This window comes from Sciurus carolinensis, chromosome 13 (assembly GCF_902686445.1).
Source record: "Sciurus carolinensis chromosome 13, mSciCar1.2, whole genome shotgun sequence".
Lineage (NCBI taxonomy): Eukaryota > Metazoa > Chordata > Mammalia > Rodentia > Sciuridae > Sciurus > Sciurus carolinensis.
In genome coordinates this window covers 55274842-55287438 of record NC_062225.1, presented here as the reverse complement: position 1 = coordinate 55287438, position 12597 = coordinate 55274842, and the positions used below count along the sequence as shown (strand labels likewise).

The window sequence follows — 12597 nt, the reverse complement described above, 5'->3', positions numbered from 1 at the left end:
TTCCATTCTCTTACATGATATCAGGAAGGCCCCTGCTCTAGACAGAAGGGATGAGAGGCTGGTGCCTTTGGGTGGCTTTGGCCAGCAGGGGAAAATGAGTTCATAGATTGTAATGGGTGGAGCCCCGAATGTGTGTGACCCACTACTGTCTCTAGGACACCTGGAAGGAAAAGGATGATTCAGGAGGGGGATGTGGGGGAGAAAAGAAGGCTTTTGCAGGCTTGGCACGATTATGATGGTGATTAAGGTGCTACTGAAAAGAAGTTTACAAAAGCACCTGGGCAGAGAATCACCTGGAAGGAGCAGTTTCCCCTGCAGAAGCAAGAGGGGCGACCTGGTCCCATTATCCTCATGAAATGCCCTTCATTATGGTGACAACTTGCAACAGAGTTCCCACTTTCTGGAGTTCCCACCTCTGCTTACTTCTCCTAAGACTTCTGGGAGGTCAGGGGAGGGTCTCATTAACCCATATCGGAGATGGGGAAACTGAGGAGCTGAGCCATGACTGCCAGACTTCCTGTTTCTTAGTGGGCACCCTGCCTACCTGACTATAATGTGAGTGCTCTGTGTTTATGGTGCAGGTTCAAGACCTGACTGCCCACTAGAATTACCCAGGCAACTTTTGAAAAAAGTTCCCAGTGCCTGCCCAGTTTCTCCTCAGACCCATGAAATCAAAATCTCCAGAATCTCTGGGGTAGGGCCTGGCCTCTTTCAAAGCTTCATTGGGAGAATCGAGTGTGCAGCAGCCGGTCTGGTTGAAGAGCAGGGCCATGGTCCCTCCCCCAGTCTTAGGCCACTGTGGCCCAGTTGGTGCTCAGGCTCAAATGGAGTCACTGTTTTGCAGAGAAATTCCCCTGTGGGGCTGCCACAAGTCTCCAGGGACCTCCGGAGAGGAGGTGTGAGCAGGAAGATGGGGAGGCAGGCGGCTCTGACAGGCAGAAAGCAAACAGCTCACAGGGGTGGCAGGCTGCATTTTATTCATTGTTAATTTAAACACCCTTCAAGTCCTCTCTTGAAGTGCCGCTCAGAAAAAGAAACGTGTTGTCGAAGAAGCCCTGCATGCTCCACCCCCCTCCTGAGAGACTGAGTAGCATAGAAAATGAGTTGTAAAGCAGGGGCAGCTTCCCTTGGGAGGAAAGGAAAGGGGCCAGTGCAGACCTCTCATGGCTGGCTTGGCATCGAGTGATGTCACACCCTGGGGTGCCTAAAGGTGACAGAGCTGCTTCAGGGGCAAGAGTCCAGACCCCAAGTCCACACTGCCCAGCCCGCCGGGAGTCAGGAATGGCTTCGTTAGCCCCTCTACCCCTTAGGAGGAGGTTTCTGAGTTTCCAAGGCCAGGGTTATTCAACTGCTGCAGCAAACAGAGCCCTGCAGCTGCCCTAAGCCGCAGTCTGGATGTGCTTTCCAGGCGATGATGTGGAATTGTGCTTTTTATTTTTTAGTGTAAAAGGTTACAGTAAGATGAAACTGCATGGCCCACAGCTCCTCCGCGGCCTCGGTGGACTGTCTTCTGCCTCCGTTCCCCAGCGGGGCTCAGCCACCCTTCACCCCAGAGCCTGCAGGAGGAGGGCTCTGCTGGACGGCCTGAGGGATGGAGACTTCGGGTCAACTGCTGCTCAGGACGCGGCTTGGTTTTGGATGCTGGCTTCTGTGTAAAACAAACACATGCACATGGTACATAAAGCTCCGCCAAGGTAGAGAGGGCTTTCCAGGCCCTAGCAGATCTCTAGGGAATCAAACATGAGCAATCTTTCTTCTTAAAGCAGCCCAGACTGACTTTTCCTTGCAGAGAAGGGCTAATAGCTCTTTGTAAGGCTGATTGATGTGTGTGCGGGTGCACGTGTGCATGATGCTGTTTGAATGCCCAGGGCTGTCTGACTTTTTCCACAGGCTGAGGGCTGAGACTCCCTGAGCCTTTAGGACTCCTTCACCAGGCCTGGGCCTCTGACTTCACTCAGAGAATGAAGGAATCTGATCACTCACCTTTAGCAACAGGTGCACCTTGGTGGCTTCTTAACCTGCCTGCTCAACTCTGAGAGGGCCCAGTACCAAGACCTGGCTTCTGCATGGCCACAGCTGAATGGCAAGGGCTTCTCGGAGTCATGCTGCCTTGAGCGGAGCCCCACAGTCCAGCCTGAGATGGGTGAGTGTGAGCCTGAGGTTAGGAACAGTTCCCAGAGCCTGTGCAAGTTGCAGATTGCAGTGAGCTGTGGGGCGTGAGAGCCCTTGGCATCTGGCAGAATAGAGCCCTTCTCAGCCCAAGGTTGGAAACTGCATGAAGGAAAGGGGTCCCTATCAACGTCATTGTTCCTGAAATGATGTGAAGACTCCATCCCATCCCTGCTTCTCAGTGTAGGACCTCAAGCAGGATATTTAACTGCTCGTCCTTTAGGGGTATGTCTAATGCTCTATCAAGTCCTCTGACCCAGCTTTTCAAGGCAGCAGCCCTGAGCCTTTTGAAGGGAAGGACGACATTGTGCTATATCATCCAATGTCACTGAGATTGGGGTCAAGGGATGGGGGCTTGAGGGAAAATGCACACGTGGCCCTGGATCCTGAGCTACTACTGTACCTTGGAGGATTAATGTTTCTCTGGGAAGATGTGAGGCTTATGGCTCCTTTACATATTTGCTCAGCTGCCCCCAATTGCCTCCCTCCAAAGCCAAAGCATAGGAAAGGAAGTGAAAACAGCTAAGGTTGTAACATAAGCAACTTAGGATAGACTGTAGGAAGCGCTATTGACAGAGGAGATTGCCAAGGAATGTTTTGTATTTCTCTTCTCTGGAGGCAGTTCCTGGTCCCTCCAGAAGGGGCAGGATTCCATCAGGGCTGTGCACTGGTCGCTGGGTTGGAGACTTGGTGACTGGGCTGCCTTCCACTACATAGGCAATTATTTTGCCTGTAGATTGAGTCCTCATGTCCAGTTGCCTCTACCATGGGGATCTTTACTTCCTTCTCTGGATAGCTCAGATCTCCAAGTTATTTCCCGTTGCCTAGGTGACATCTCTAATTGGATGCCTTTTAATGGTTTTTTCTTTAAAAGAGATGAACCTGGCACTTTATTTCCATGTCCTGCTAGACATGTGCCTCTGAGCACATGCAGTCCCCTTCTATGAATGCAGCCAGCATTCAGATGGGTGCTCACAGGCCTGACCAGACAATCATGGTGAATCCTGGAAGCTGGGTTCTTGGAGGCGCTTACCCCTCAGGATTTAGCAAGACTCACTCCTCTCCTGGCCAGCCATACCTCATTGGTTTCAGCTCAGATTAAGTACCGTGTTTTAAAAACCAATCCCAACCCAAATTAGAAATTACCCAAAGTAACTGGAGAGTCACTCACTAAGATCCTAGCTAATTTTTTTCCCTTTTTACCATAAACTGGAAGAGGAGAAAGGAGTTTGATAATTAACATGATTCTTAATGCTGTGTATACATGAGTGTGCACGTGTGCATGTTTGGGTGTAGGTATGTGTGTACAAGTGTCTGTACCTTTTGCCAGGGAGGGAGATGTCATAGCATCTCTGGAGCTGGTGGTGAGGTGGTGCTTTTCTAAGATTTCCCATCAGAAGTAGTATACAGCCCAAGCCACCATCCTTTCAATGAAGCCTGGGTAGACAGAGGGCTCTTCTGGGAGAATCTGTCCCTCAGCTTGAGGATCATCCAGATCATAACTTCTTTTTTTTTTTTTTTTTTTTTTTCTCCCGGTGCTGGGGATTGAACCCAGGGCCTTGTGCTTGACAGGCAAGCACTCTACCAACTGAGCTGTATCCCCAGCCCCATAACTTTAATCCAAAAATTACTCCAATCCATGGATTCCCCCTGTCTTCCTCCACCTTCAATGAAGACTGTACATGAAAAAAACAAAAACAAAAACTGACTTGATTATTGAGGAGCACTCAGGATTTTGAATAGAACCCTGCCATTACGAACCCCCAAATACATTTGCAGGATGGCTACTGTGGGTTTATGTTGGCACAGGCCCTGGGTTCCCAAGGGCGTAGCTGGCAGAGCCCTGACTTGGGAGGAGGAGGGGCAGCTAGGGGGCCATGCTCTGCACCAACAGGCTCTCTAATAATGGTAAAATGTCAAACTGTCAACAGTTGTTAAAAAAAGAAGAAAATGATGACAACAACAACGAATCTTGTCTGCGAAGAGTCAGATATTCTTGGTTAATAATGAAGAGCATTCCTATATGTGGATGAAGCTTGTGAATGAAAGGAGGGTTGGGGGACTTAAGATGTGCCTTGGAGATCTGCAGGTTAAAGCAGAGCAGGGTTCCTGCAGCCTGAGCTCCCCTCCTGCAGCCCACCCTGGCTGCACCACCATTAGAAGTAGCTGCCCGGTGTGCTGTGCTAAGTGGACTAACTCCAGGCTGAGAAAGGCCAACTAAGCCCCTTACCATTTGCAATTTCCAAATCTGGGGGAAATGCCACAGTCTGCAAGTTGTGCTATGTTTCATCTCATTGCATAATACTACACCATTCTCAGTGTGTAGTGGCTGTTCTATATATATACATGGGGAGGCAACATATGGCTCTCCCCACCCCCACCTGTCAAAACTGTGACTATATCACTTCTGACGACCAGAAGGAAGCTGCTAGGCTGGGCCAGGATTCTAAATGCTGAGGAGGTAATTCGGAGCCATGAAAAGCTGCACCATATGCTTTGGGGTTGCCAGCTGCTTATGTGCATGGGGAAGGGTTTAGTGCCGGTCTGCAGACCCCGGGAATGGCATTCTCCTTGCTGCAGTGTGCACTGGATGAGGGGGTCTGGGGTGCCATTTTTTTTCCTCCCTGGAGAAAAATCTCTGGGGGCCACGGTTCTCCAAGAGGGGACTCACAAGGGACACAGGCTCCCCCAAAACCTGCCCTTGATAACATCAGGCCTGGCCAAATAGTATTTCTTTTTTAAAAAATAAATTTTTTTGGTTTCATTTTATTGGATAAAGATTAAGAAAGCGCCAGCTCTGAGAGAAGTGAAGCAAATCACGCCCGGCGGCCCGCAGCCTGGGGAGGGTCCACGGCGCTGGCGGGCGGGCGGGTGTTCTACCTGGAGGCGCTGGTCTCCGCCAGCCGGTTGTTCATGATGCCCAACGCGCCCACGCCGCCTGAGAAGCCGTTCTGGCGCGTGTTGACGCACACGCTGCGCGGGTAGCCGTTGGCCGTCTCGGACAGCTGCTTCTGCAGCAGCGCCAGCGACACTTTGTTGGAGGCCGTGAGATCGCGCATGGAGATAAGCTCGCCCGACAGGCGACGGCCCTCGGTATCGCTGTCGCGGGCCGCGGGGTCTGCGCCGAGCGCGGCCAGGCGGCGACGCAGCCGCGAGCCGGGTGTGATAGCGTTGCGCCGGGCCAGGGGCGCGCCGGGCGCCGGGCAGCAGTGCGCGCAGCAGCGGCAGCTCAGCTTACGCAGCATCCAGTTGAGCACCTGCTTGATGAGGATGGAGATGACGTTGAAGAGGGAGTAGATGCAGCACACGCCGAGAAGGATGAAGAGGAAGTTGCCCAGGCGGTAGAGCCCCTGGTTCCGGTAGGCGGCGTGCTGGCTGCTCACCAGGTCCCCGAAGCCGATGGTGCTGAAGGTGACGAAGCAGAAGTAGAGCGAGTCCACGTAGTCCCAGCCCTCCACGCTGGTGTACATGGCCGAGGCGCAGCACGACAGCAGCACGGCGAACAGGCCCAGGATGAGCAGCACGTGGTACACTGAGGGCTTCCAGCCCGCCAGGCTGTCGGCCTCCGAGAGCGCCGAGCCGCGGCGGAAGGTGGCGGGCAGCAGGCCGCTGCGGCGCAGCTGGCGCTCCCTGCACGTGCGCATGATGAAGGCCAGCAGCGAGATGATGCGCTCCAGAAAGAGGTTGAAGAAAAGGATGGTCCCCGCGCAGCCAAAGAGCCCGTAGGCGATGAGGAAGGCCTTCCCACCCACTGTTGCAGGGGTGGTCATGCCGAAACCTGTGGAGACACAGAGCAGGTCAGCAAGGGCAGGTGGACCCTACCTGGGTGTGTGGCAGGAGAATGCAGGTGCCCACTTGGCAGCTATTCCGAGTGGCTCCACTTAGGTGTGTACTTTTGTCTCCTTTGGCGATACTAGATATGGTTCCTAATCTTGGCAGCCCCCAAGCTATAAATGAACATGGTGAGGCAGAATAGTCACTAGGAAAGACTACTCAGGGCACACAAAGCAGAACCACTGCTCAGACATGCCCAAAGGCCAACAAGTGACACCTGTTCTCCCACCTCCTTCACCATCTTTGGGGTTGCTCACTCTGGAACGAGACAGTGTGCTCAGGTAGCTACAGTTTATGATCTCTGGAAAAGGCTCTGTGAAGCCGACAAAAGGAAAGTGAGTCCACCCACAGCCTTCAGAGTGCCAGCGTGGCTCTGGCCCTGGTGGTCAGCTCCTACCCTTCCAAGGATCATTATCAATCACCCTTGCACACACTGTGGCCAAGGTGAAGGTTGGGGCCCAGCTGCTGATTGTGCATCTGGGCTTTGTCCTGGGAGGTCTGACCTGTACCTGGGCAGCTGCTTATTGCTTTAAAATCTTATATAACTATTAAGCTACCCACTTGTTTACACAGGCTTTCAAGGAGTCTTTATCAATTGATTTCTACAGAAGGTCCCTTGGGTACTCACTCCTGACATCCAGGGCGTACAGAGGCTGATCTACCCCAGCAACCTGAGCTCTGCCTGTGCTGGCTGTGATCTCTTTGTGGGACCCAAAGGGAGGGGGCTGCTGTTTGGAGTCTGAGCTGAAAATGGGCCCTCTGCCTAAGAAGCACGATAGTGCTTTCCGGTACCTCTGGCAGCAAAACTTCAGGGGCATTTCTGCCCAATTCATGCCCAATGGCAGGAGGCCAAGCTGCCAATGGAGTAGGCCAACCCTGGGAAATGGGTGGAGAAGAGTTTGGTTCCATTTGCCAATTTTCCTAAGCGGACCAAGAAAACATCTCGTATAATACTTTCATAGTAAATTTCTTAAACCTGTATTCTAATCATTCTGCAGATTCCCTGGAGGAAATACCTAAATGTCTGATTATGGTGTTCATCTTATGCTTACTGACTCAAGTTCGGGGAAAATCCTACTATATTACCCATGTTAAAGAAGATGGGTTATGCTCCTACGTCCAGACTTTGACCACAGAAGAGTGAAAAACAAAACAAACAAAAAACAGCAATGAAAACCAATCTCAAACTAGCAGTTTACCCAAGAACTTGATAGAGGGATTGCTATACTGTAAAGCCAAACTCAAGTCCTTGATTCATAAAGAAGTCACCTCTGGACTGGGCATGGTGGTGCATGCCTGTAATCCCAGGCAAATAGGAGGTTGAGGCAGAAGGGTCAAAAGTTTGAGGCCATCCTCACCAACTTAGTGAGACCTTCAGCATCTTAACAAGACCCTATCCCAAAAACAAATGAAAAAGGACTGGGTATGTACCATGTAGGCCAGAGATAAAGTGTCCCTGGGTTCAATCCTTAGCAAACACTCCCCCCAAAAGAAAGAAATCACCTCTAAATTTATATGGCTACATGTGGAGCAGGACTATGTGTTTGTATTTTTAAAAAGTTTTAACTTGATAGCCAAAGTGTCTGGCAACATAAGGGAATACTATACAGCCATAAAAATACAAACCACAGCTACTTACAGCAACATGGATGAGTCTCACAAAAAGAATGTTAAACAAAAGAAGCTGGACACTTAAGAATACATTCTGCATTATTTCACTAATATAAAATCTAAGTTCAGGTAAAAATAAACTAAAATCCCAGATTTTTTTTTTAAGGAAACAGACTTTGTTGGTCAAATTATCATTATTATTTGTGGTACTGGAGATTGAACCGAGAGGTACTCTATCACTGAGCCATATCTGTATCTCTTTTTACTTTTGATTTTGAAACAGGGTCTCACCAAGTTGCCAAGATTGACTTGGAACTTGCCTCAGCCTCCTATGGAGAGATTACAGGTATGCACCATTGCCCCCAGGATGCAATGGTTTTTTGGGGGCGTTGAGAACTTCTGGGGCCATAGTAAGAAGGGAACCAGGCAGCTGGTCTCCCAGTGGGGAGCTTGGTGTCAAATTATAAGAAAAAAAGAAAAAGTGATTTTTTTTTTTTTTTTTTTTGGTAACAAGCATTGAACCCAGAGGCACTGAGCCGTATCCTCAGCCCTTTTAATATTTTATTTAGAGACAGGGTCTTGCTAAGTTGCTTAGGGCCTTGCTAAGTTGCTGAGATTGGACTTGAACTTGCCATCCTCCTGCCTTGGCCACTCAAGACACTGGGATGATAGGCATGGGCCACCGTGCCCAGCTTTGAAAGAGTGATTTTGATAAAAGTCAGAGTTGGGGTTTCCTCTGGGGGTGGCAGGGAACAGTGACTAGTAGGGACATAGGGAATTTCTAGGGTGCTATAAATGTTCTGCTGACCTGGTGGCAGTTACATGGTGCTAGCTGTGTAAAATTTGTTTAACTGTGTTTTATGAATTTTCTTGCACTTGTGATAAGAAAAACTTGTTAAAAATTTATAGACTGTGAGAACTGTAAGGGACCTTAATTCTGGTCTACCCCTCATTGTATGGGTGAAGAAGGAGGCCGGGCAAAGAGGAGTGACTTCTAGCTTGGCTGGGCACCGCTGCCCTCCATTTGCCCCATTCCAGCCAGTTGCTTAGACAGGGTACACAACACTGCTTCTGCTCACTGAGGGAAGTCAACCTCTAGTAGAGGGATGGCTGTGTTAAATTCCTAAAGAAATGGAAAATCCTGAGCCTGGAACATTAATATTTTGCTTATGTTGAATTTTGTTGCAAATGTTGAATTGAATTTTCCTATTTTTTTAGGATTTTCACCCACGGTCTCAAAGCCAAGGACAGTATGTGGTTTGTAACTCCCATTTTAAAGAGAAAATTCCAGACACATTCTGGCTGACTTAGCAAATCAGCAAAATGGGTCTGGAGTCTAGTAACCCCACACCACCTCCAGGCTGTGCTGGAAGGCTAGAGATTATCCAGGGGTTGGCGGATGATGGGCATAGGTAGAGTTGAGGTGGTAGTGAGTACGGAGGCACCCTCCGCCCACCCCCAGGATGCAATGGTTTTTTGGGGGCGTTGAGAACTTCTGGGGCCATAGTAAGAAGGGAACCAGGCAGCTGGTCTCCCAGTGGGGAGCCAAATGAGCCACAGACACCCTCTGGCACCCAGGGCGCTGGAGCAGGGTGTGGAGAGAGCTGCAGGGGAACCAGAGAGTGTCTCCTGGAATCTGAAACTTTGCCTGCAAATTGGGTGGGAAGCTGACGGGGCGGGTCCGGCCACAGAGGTAGGGGAGGAAGGGCAGGAAAGGGGTCTGCACTTCTAGGGTGCTGTAACTGGATTTTTTAATTAATTTTTTTGGTACTGGGGATTGAACCCAGGGGTGCTCAACCACTGAGCCACATCCCCAGCCCTTTTAAAAATATTTTATTTAGAGACAGAGTCTTGCTGAGTTGCTTAGGGCCTTGCTAAGTTGCTGAGGCTGGCTTTGTACTCCTAAGATTATTTGTTTATTTATTGTTGCATTATTAAACCCAGGGACACTCTATCACTCAGCTACATTCCTGGCCCTTCTTACTTTTTATTTTGAGACAGGTCTCCCTGAGTTGCCCAGGCTAGCCTTGACCTTGTGATCCTCCAGCCTCAGCTTTCTGAGTAACGGGTGTTACAGGCCTACATCACCATGTCTCACTTGTAGTTTGGACCTTAAATATCCCTGAAAGGCCCGTATGTTAAAGCCTCGTCCCCAGGGTGGTGCTTTTGGGAGGTGGTGGAATCTTTGAGAAGCGGAGTCTTAGTTGGAGGTCTTTAGATCGTGGGGCCATGTCCTTGAAGGAGATGGTGGGACCCAGCCCCCTGTTCCTTCCTTTCGCTCCTTGGCCATGAAGTGAGCGTCCTTGTTTGTTTCTTTGGTTTTTGGTGCTCAGGACAGAACTCAGGGCCTTGCACATGCTAAGCACATGCCACACGACAGAGCTGGCTCCCTGGGTAAGCCGCTTTGCTCCACCATGCTTTTCCACCACAATGTGCTGTCTCATCACAGGCCCGAAGCAGTGGAGCCAACGATCGAGGACTGAAGCCTACAAAACCGTGAGCCAAAACACACCATTTCTTTTTATAAGTTAATAAGTTCATGTATTTTGCTATTGCAACACAACGTTGAGGAGCACACAGGGCTTGTAACCTCAGGATGCATGAGAGTGACAAAGTCAAGGACACTGGAAGGAAGAGATCTGGATATTGTTCAGGAGGGCTGTATGCTGGAACAAGGGGCCTTAGCAGTAAGAGGTGAAGGGGCAGAAAGCTGGGGACCCCATGAGAGGGAATCACAGGGGAGACGGTAGAAGGCGAACTTCCACTCAAGGAATGGGGTGGCGAGCAGGGGACTCCAGAAGACCATAAACGAGCTCCGTGAAAGGCATGCCATCTAAACAGTGGGCACTGGAGCCCCACTCGCAAAAGCTGAGAACGACAGTGGCTCCAGGGATGTAGACCCAGGGCAAGCCTTACCACGCCCACCATGCACTGTAGGTCCCTACACCACAGGTCAGGCCAGAGCTGGGCAGGAGGCTTGGCTTCCATTAGCAGCAAATGTGCAGGTTGGAGTTAACATCCAAGGATGAACCTCAATCTCAGACTGGTGTTTAAAACAAAAAAAAAAAATTTTTTTTTTTTTTTTTGAAAACCTGGGCTTCTAACACAAGAGGTTGTTAAGGGATTGGAAGGGGAGTTCCTAAAGACGATAGATGAAGACAAAGCTGCATCCTATCTTGGCCTGTTTAACAAAATACTCCCTTCTGGATTTGCTCTGCAGTGGGTTGAAGACCACCACCTAACAGTGCCACACACTGTGCCAGCATCGCATGCACCATCTCACTTCATCTCCACAACCTGTGAAGGAGGCAGGCACCGCTCAACAGATGAGGAAACCGCAGCTGGGAAATAGAGCAGAGACTGAAGCCCCTGTCTGCTGACATCTATAGTCCATGCTGCCCACCACATAAGACTGTCCTCTTGGAGCAATCCAGGGACCTCCATTGCTCTTAGGAAACAAACTGCAGTCCTCCTGGGCTGCTACCAGGAGAGTATTTTCATGGGGGAGTGGTTGTTCCCAAGTCCTCTGTCCATTATGGCTCTTTTCACTGATCACTGCTGCCTCCTTGACCAGGATCGGGGCCCTTCTTTTCCCTTAATGCTCCTATCAGCATGGGTCCATTGGCTGAGAGAATCTGGCCATTTAGATGAGAAGGACCCAGGGCCTAGGTGCAGCACACAGGAGAAGATGCAGAGGAGACTACAGCTCCTGGTTAACAGCCTGGGTGACCACAGTGTGGTATTCATCTGTCCCTTGGGGTCCCCACAGTCCCGCCCTACCTGACCTACTTCCACATAGCCAAGGTCATCTCTTCTACCACCAGGGGCATCCTCAGACTCTAGAATCCTCCATCCTTGGACTCCTAGCTTCTGCCTAAGGCCTCCTTTGGATTTTGGGATTCCCGTTGAAGATCTGCCTTTTGCCTGGATAACTGAACCTAGGAGATCTGCCTCTCCCCGCACCATTCTACCCTACCCCCTGCCATGTGGGGTGGCCTTATCAGTGCCTCAGCAAGATGACAACCCCAGGTATGCAGCTGTTAACCCCAATCTCCACCCATTCATTCCTTCAGCAAACATTTACCAAGGACCAAGGTTGGCAGCGGCAAGCTAGGTTCAAAGACATGATGCAAAGTCAGACAGTGCTGCTCCTGTCCTCACAGAGGATCTGGGCTGCCTGCTTGGAGGCCCCCTGCAACATTTTTTAGGGTTTTTTACCGACCCCATCTATGCTGCCAGCGGGCTCAGCCCTGAGACAGAGCACAGCTTTTCCCTGCTGTCCCACAGTCTTGGCTGGAATTTGTCCTGGGGTCTTGCGACTCTGGCTCAACTTACATTCAGCACAACCCCTTGATCAAGTGGTGACTGCGGGCCCCACATGATGCCAGATGTGTGACCAGACATGGGGTATTCCCTGCCCAGAACAAAGGGACAGTCAGGTTTGGAGTTTCTCTGATGAGAGTAGAAAGCAGAAAGTTTCTCTGCCTGATTCCTGAGGTCTGGCTCCTGTGCCTGCTTCTCTTCCTCTCTTTCCTGTATAGAGGCAGTTCAGCTCCGGAGACGAGGAGGGAACCGTCCGTTCTCTTTCCCCATCAATATCAATAGGCACAGAGCTCAGGATGCCAGGGTCCTGGGTCAGGTCTGTGTGTGGTGCTGTTGCCTAGTCAGTTGCTTCCCAGAGCTGGGGAGTACGCCCCCACGCATTAACAACTTGTGGGAGTCCAGATCCGATCTAGAGAGAGGTCTTGAAGCTTCAGCCAGACAAAAGGCAAACCCTGCCACCCTGAGAATCTCCTCCTCCCAGTCACACCCTGCAGAGGTGTAATCTGTCCCTGGGTTCACACCACGCCTGCTATTTTGTTTATGCCACAATTGATCTGCCATTACAGTCTGCAAAGAGCAGACACTTGGGGGCTTTATTATGCCACTTTGACAAAAGCTGTGAAGTTGTTCCCACAGCCTGTCTGGTGCCGCCTTCGCAAA

At 50.5% G+C, this 12597-nt stretch overlaps 1 protein-coding gene across 4 annotated transcripts in view; it reads right to left on the bottom strand.

Annotated features, from left to right (window-relative positions):
• Window positions 1-954: 954 nt before the first annotated feature.
• The window catches only part of Kcnk12 (potassium two pore domain channel subfamily K member 12), a 53700-nt gene continuing 42057 nt past the window's right edge, over window positions 955-12597 (bottom strand). Inside the window, exons 2-3 of one of the 4 annotated variants that reach the window (XR_007104773.1) lie at window positions 1984-5947; window positions 955-1648 (exon numbers count right to left, since the gene is read on the bottom strand). Coding sequence is in view for 2 of the 4 variants with exons in the window: in XM_047523510.1 (XP_047379466.1) it covers window positions 1606-1648; window positions 5050-5947 (941 nt within the window). In the remaining 2 variants the exon portion in view is untranslated. Of the gene's footprint in view, window positions 5948-12597 lie in introns of all 4 variants that reach the window. The other 3 variants (XR_007104774.1, XM_047523510.1, XM_047523511.1) reach the window with 3 other exon arrangements.